This window comes from Triticum urartu, chromosome 5, assembly GCF_003073215.2.
Source record: "Triticum urartu cultivar G1812 chromosome 5, Tu2.1, whole genome shotgun sequence".
Classification (NCBI taxonomy): domain Eukaryota; kingdom Viridiplantae; phylum Streptophyta; class Magnoliopsida; order Poales; family Poaceae; genus Triticum; species Triticum urartu.
This window is the reverse complement of record NC_053026.1, coordinates 563,019,486-563,025,729: the sequence shown is the minus strand read 5'-3', so window position 1 is coordinate 563,025,729 and position 6,244 is coordinate 563,019,486. Positions and strand designations below refer to the sequence as shown.

The 6,244-nt window shown below is 49.7% G+C and overlaps 1 protein-coding gene across 2 annotated transcripts; it reads left to right on the top strand.

Moving 5' to 3' along the window:
* Positions 1–621: 621 nt before the first annotated feature.
* Positions 622–4,384, top strand: LOC125510755 (protein NRT1/ PTR FAMILY 6.4). Of its 2 annotated transcripts, XM_048676011.1 has the most exons (5): positions 622–782; positions 896–1,010; positions 1,136–1,353; positions 1,437–1,987; positions 3,119–4,384. In XM_048676011.1, exons 1-5 carry the CDS (start codon positions 780–782, stop codon positions 4,014–4,016), a joined length of 1,785 nt encoding a protein of 594 aa, XP_048531968.1. In that variant the 5' UTR covers positions 622–779; the 3' UTR covers positions 4,017–4,384. The 2 variants fall into 2 exon arrangements, with proteins under 2 accessions (XP_048531968.1, XP_048531967.1); XM_048676010.1 differs by lacking the exon at positions 622–782 and having other exon boundaries at positions 890–1,010.
* Positions 4,385–6,244: the final 1,860 nt, after the last annotated feature.

Below are 6,244 nucleotides of genomic sequence, written 5' to 3'. Positions count from 1 at the left end.
AATGATAGAGCTATGGGGGCTTTGTTATGTATTTAACAGATCTATTAACATGGGTCAGTAGGATTGGTGACAGGGGCCTGCACCGGCTGAAATTAGAGGGGGGCAGAGAGCCAGAGAGTAAGGCGTTGTTCGGTATCGCTCCGCTCCACACCTCCGGGAGCGGAGTTGGCGGAGATGTAGTTTAAAATGGTGGAGTTGCAGTTTCCTCGCTCCGGAGATTTCGTGAGTGGGTGATTATCGAACAGGGCATAAAACTCAAGTAATAGGTCCGCACGTTTAGGATTATATTGATGTTACACCTACCGCGCGGCAGGCAGGCGTGGTGAGCAATCTTCACATCATTCAAAAATACTGATGTTGTGTTACACCTACGGGTGGACCGGTACGGAATATGCTTATAGTACGGAGTCCATAATCCACACGGAGAAAGCTTACACGGAAAATGTTGGCCAAGCCAGAGCCACCCACCACAAAGTCACAAACCACGCAACCGCCCAGGTCATCATCTTACTTGTCCGTCCGATGGCAAAGACGTGGCCAGCATACATCCTCCAGTCCCTGCCCGCTCACTGCCGCTAGATCATCTCCACTTTTTCTCTTTTTCGCGCTACCTGGCCAGAAAACGGAAGTTAATCCAGACAAGCAACCAGCGAAACTCAGCATCAACCACAACCACGAGAGCTTAAATCATCGATCTCTTGCTCATCCTCTCAGCCTGCCTCACAACACAAACGTTCCTCTCCTCCTTCCCTGTCTACGTACACAAGCTAGCACCGGCAATGGTGAGTGCCCAGACATTAGCTGGGTGGGCATGCACATGCTTGCATGAGGATGATTAGTTATCTGCATGAGATTGCATGGCGAGTTGCTCACGGTTCTGTGCAAACACATGCAGGTTTCTGCCGGCGGCCATGGCGGCTACAGCGACGCCGATGATGCCGTCGACTTCCGCGGCAACCCGGTGGACAAATCCAAGACCGGGGGATGGCTCGGAGCCGGACTTATCCTAGGTACGTATACGTACGCCGTCATGTGCGCCGCATTCAGCCGGCGCACTTGAATTTGAAGGCTGTATTAATGAGCTCAGGGCGCGTGTAAAGCCATCAATGGCGTTAATCTGGACTTGCTGTTGCAGGGACGGAGCTTGCGGAGCGTGTGTGCGTGATGGGCATATCCATGAACCTGGTGACGTACCTCGTCGGCGAGCTGCACCTCTCCAACGCCAAATCTGCCACCATCGTCACCAATTTCATGGGCACCCTCAACCTCCTAGGCATCGTCGGCGGCTTCCTCGCCGACGCCAAGCTCGGCCGGTACCTCACCATCGCCGTCTCGGCCACCATCGCCGCCGCAGTAATTAACCTACCACACGCATCCACTTCCACTTGTACCGTGCTTCTGCATGCATTGCGTCGCTAACCGATGGACCAACACAGGGCGTGAGCTTGCTGGCGGTGGACACGGTGGTGCCGAGCATGAGGCCGCCGCCGTGCGTGGACGCGCGGGGCGCGCAGGGGCACGAGTGCGTGCCGGCGAGCGGCGGGCAGCTGACGCTGCTGTACGTGGCGCTGTACGTCATCGCGGCCGGCGCGGGGGGGCTCAAGGCCAACGTGTCGGGGTTCGGGTCGGACCAGTTCGACGGCCGGAACCCGCGGGAGGAGCGCGCCATGGTCTTCTTCTTCAACCGCTTCTACTTCTGCATCAGCCTAGGGTCCCTGTTCGCGGTCACCGTGCTGGTGTACGTGCAGGACAACGTCGGACGGGGCTGGGGCTACGGCGTGTCGGCCGCCGCCATGGCCCTCGGCGTCGTCGTGCTCGTGGCGGGGACGTCCAAGTACAGGTACCGGCGGCCGGCGGGGAGCCCGCTCACGGTCATCGGTAGGGTGCTGTGGACGGCGTGGAAGAAGCGCAAGCTGCCGACCCCTGCCAATGCCGATGAGCTCAATGGATTCCACACGGCCAAGGTGGCCCATACTGACAGGCTCAGGTAATTATTAGTATTTATATTTCAAGAAAAATTCAGCACCAACCGAAATCACCGAATTTCAGTGAATATCAGTGATTTCAGTTTGCATTTCGGTCAAAACGCTGAAATATTAACCTGAATTCAATTACATGTTTGAATTTTTTTGAAAAATAATTTGAAAAATATTTGAATTCATGTGTACTACTGAAAAATTGCTGAAATATTTTGGCCAGAAGGTAGATATTTCAATGTCTGCTGAAATTAATGAAATTCAGTGAATTTCATCGAAATCTCACTGAGTGAAAACCATGTTTACATCACTTTTTTTGGAGGCCATTTGCACTAACTAGATGCCGACGAGTAACTACGTGCTATTTTCAAGCATGTTAATGAAGTTCGTTCAAACAATATTTGAATTTGACCAATTTTTACTAAAGTTAAGTCGATTTTGATAGATTGAAATCCACTTTTTAAATTACCTAAATTTTGGATACATGCATGAGATACAAAATTTTCTGTTACCGAAATTGTAAACGCTACCACACAAAAATAATAATGGTGGATGGGCCATTTCCATCCTAAAGATGCTGACAAGATGTGCTACTTGCTGTCTGAGTAGGATCATATGCATGTGGCTAGCTGTTCGTATTATAATATCAAATATCACTGCTCGATCGTTCGTTGTTTCCATCATCATTTTATCTTATTTCATTCGAAATAAACAAAATGGTGTTTTGGATATCAGCCACATAATTTCCCATGGTTAACATGGACTGTGGACTAGCACCGTTCGTCCGGGACAGCTAGGACTTCATAATTATGATGTGTACTCTTCCGCTAGTACGAGCACGCCACTTGTCCCCGTGTCATGTCTGTGTCGACGTTGAGATGGAGTTGCCAGGGAAGCTAACAAAAAGGATAACTCGGGTACATGGATCTTCTGCTCCAAACTCAAATGGATCCAGATCCAAAAATAGAGAAAAAATAAATCATGTGGGGTGGTTTAAGATAGACTGTCTTATCAATGTATCATCGACCGAGACATAACGAAGTCTCAATCGACCGAGATTTATCAAGACTGCTATTATATACGATATTTGTCCATGTTTTTGCTTAAAATGTGCATGATTAACTTTTGTGATCCCCATGCAGGTGCCTCGACAAAGCTGCAGTGATGGATCAAGTCGACCTGGCCGCAACTCCGAAAAAGCAGGAGCAGGCATCAACCTCAACAATGACGGAAGTGGAGGAGGTGAAGATGGTGGTGAAGTTGATGCCTATCTGGTCCACCTGCATCCTCTTCTGGACAATATACTCCCAGATGACCACATTCTCCGTGGAGCAAGCCACCCGCATGGACCGTCGCCTCAATGCCGGCTTCGAAATCCCCGCCGGTTCCCTCTCCGTCTTCCTCTTCCTCTCCATCCTCCTCTTCACCTCCCTCAACGAGCGCTTCCTCGTGCCGCTCGCCGCCCGCCTCACCGGCCGCGCGCAGGGGCTCACCTCGCTCCAGCGCGTAGGAACGGGCCTTGTCTTCGCAACCGTGGCCATGGTCGTGGCCGCGCTAGTCGAGAAGATGCGCCGCGACGCGGCGAACGGGGAGTCGCAAGTTGCCATCAGCGCGTTCTGGCTGGTGCCGCAGTTCTTCATCGTGGGCGCCGGCGAGGCGTTCGCGTACGTGGGGCAGCTCGAATTCTTCATCCGCGAGGCGCCGGAGAGGATGAAGTCCATGAGCACGGGCCTTTTTCTGGTCACGTTGTCTATGGGGTTCTTCTTGAGTAGCTTCCTCGTTTTCCTTGTCCACACCGTGACAAGAGGGGCATGGATACGGAATAACCTGGATAGGGGGAGGCTTGACTTGTTCTACTGGATGCTGGCTGTGCTTGGGGTGGTCAACTTCGTTGTGTTCGTGGTGATTGCGAGGCAGCACGAGTACAAGCCCAACACGTCAGTGGTTGTGGCTCCCACTGAGGGGGACAACGATACCACGAAAAAGGAGACGGACGGCGTCCTTGTGGTTAGTGAGAACACTGTGGGGATGGATGTGTAGGGAGTGTGAGTTTGTAAGATATGCATACGAATAGCAAATTGAGTGTAAACTTAGATGGTTAGATTTTTTTGGTGGAACCAGCCCATCAAAGTTCAAGTCTCTCAGACTTGACATGGGTGTTCACATTTTTCTGAATTTTATTTTAGGCATTCCGGAGATGTGTGTTCAGCGGGAGATGATGTTCGCATCGATTGGAAAGTGCATCGGGTGACTTTGTCAATCTCAAGGTTTGCCGCTTCAGTCTTTCAGAGATGCTCCTAGGGGTAGGGTATGCGTGTGTATGTTCATAATGATGAGTGTTCGTGTGTATGTGAGCGTTGCATTTGTAATTTCTTTCTCAAAAAAAATCAAGTGTATTCGTTTTAGTAGAACAACAGTTGACAGGAGGCAATGATGACCTCTCCTGCACCATTTGTGAGTACCATACCTGCACCAACTAAAAAAGGCTTTACGCCTCATTTTATAAATAAAGCACCATAGGGCATAAGCATCCAAAGTTAACAAATGGAACCACGACGGGTACCAACAAAAGAAAGAATGAAAACAACTCACAGAGTACAAATGAAACATAGGAACAGATCCATCTTGAGGGCCCCAACTCAACAAGCAAAAAACCACAAAATGACGCACAGCCAACCAATAGAACATCAATGGCTGCGTGATCCGCGGTGCTGCTAAGCGGCCTCCAAATTTGTATAAAGCCACAAAATTTATATATCACATCGATCGGGCGTCGCAACGGAAAGCGTTTGATAACTAGCTAATTATATGAATCGTCCAAAGGATCCAAGAAAGGGCCCCGATCCCAATCCACATAATGTGGCGCGTCCCTACCGGTAGGCCATCAATTCCTCAAAGAGGTCAGGTAAGCTGGTGTGGCACCACCTACCACTTCCCTGAAGCAACTCCACAAGAATTACGCTAAAACACACCAGAATAAGATAGATTTCAGTCCTCTGGTGCCGTATCACAAAGAGGACACAAACCATCATCCGGTCCATGACGTTTGAGTACCTCTACCCCTGAAGGTACTGGACCATGAATCCACCGCCGAATGAAAATCCGGATCTTCAAGGGGAGTTTCATTTTCGAAAGTAAAATCAAGGGTTCTTGGCTAGTCAAGGGAGCAATGGCATGGTAGAGGGATCTAGTGGAGAACCGGTGACCGGATTGAAGGTGCCAGGAGACCTGGTCCCGATCGGAACTCGGGGTGTGAAGGGCCACACACTCCAAGAGGCCCTTCCAAGCATCTTGTTCAGCAATGCCAAACGCATGACGAAAAGCATGGCTCCCAAGATCAATAATGGCAGCCTCAATCGAGATATAGGGTAAGGAGCAAATGGAGAAAATCTCCGAGAAGCGGACAGTAAACGACATATCACCCATCGAACGGTCAATCCAAAATAGAGTGGATGAGCTAGACCCTACAAAAATCGAAGTACCAATCCGGAGAACCGAAAGGAGTTGAATTATAGATTGTCAGAATTGGGAGGCCCTGAAGCATTGACAAAACGCCAGAGGCTTGGCCCCGCAAGTACTTGGATCGGATAATCTCCAGCCAAAGCCCGCCCTCATTGTTCGCTATGCGCCAAAGGCACTTGGACAGGAGATCAATGTTTATCCACTTGGAGGACACAATACCTAGACCTCGCCGGTCATTAGATTTGCAAATGAGACCATTTAACCATATGGTATTTTTTTATCACCCTTGCATGCCTAGAAGAATTTTGATTGGACAGTGGCTATCTCATGATGAAGAGTTTCATGGAGGCTGTAGAAGCCCATAATGAACATGAGAAGGCTAGTCAGGGGCGAGTTTAGGGGCATTTTCCATGCCATCTGGAGAGCCACCTACATTGCCAGGCTCAACTCGATATTGAATCTTGGATACGGACAAACAAAGATCCGACACCGAGAGTCTAGAATCACTAATGGGGTCCCTAGATAAGAGGTCCCCAATCGACAGTTCAATCTGTCGGCAATGCTTTGATGCATGGTCTCATCATACCCCATGACCATGACCTCACTTTTATGAAAGTTGATGGTTAATCCCAACATCTGTTGGAAGCAAAGTATGGGAAATTTGAGGCTCAAAATATCTGCGTCAGATCCTTTGACCATTATGATGGTGTCGTCCGCGTATTCCAGCATAGAGTGCCCTACAACCACGAGGTGAGGAACCACTCCTTGAATGTGACTGGATGCCTTGGCCTTGTTAAGGATCGCGG

Coding starts and splice junctions, on each gene's coding strand:
- LOC125510755 (XM_048676010.1), top strand. CDS start 890: ATGCAGGTTTCTGCCGGCGGCCATGGCGGCTACAGCGACGCCGATGAT. Junction 1,011..1,135: donor CGGAGCCGGACTTATCCTAG/GTACGTATACGT, acceptor TTGCTGTTGCAG/GGACGGAGCTTGCGGAGCGT. Junction 1,354..1,436: donor CGGCCACCATCGCCGCCGCA/GTAATTAACCTA, acceptor GGACCAACACAG/GGCGTGAGCTTGCTGGCGGT.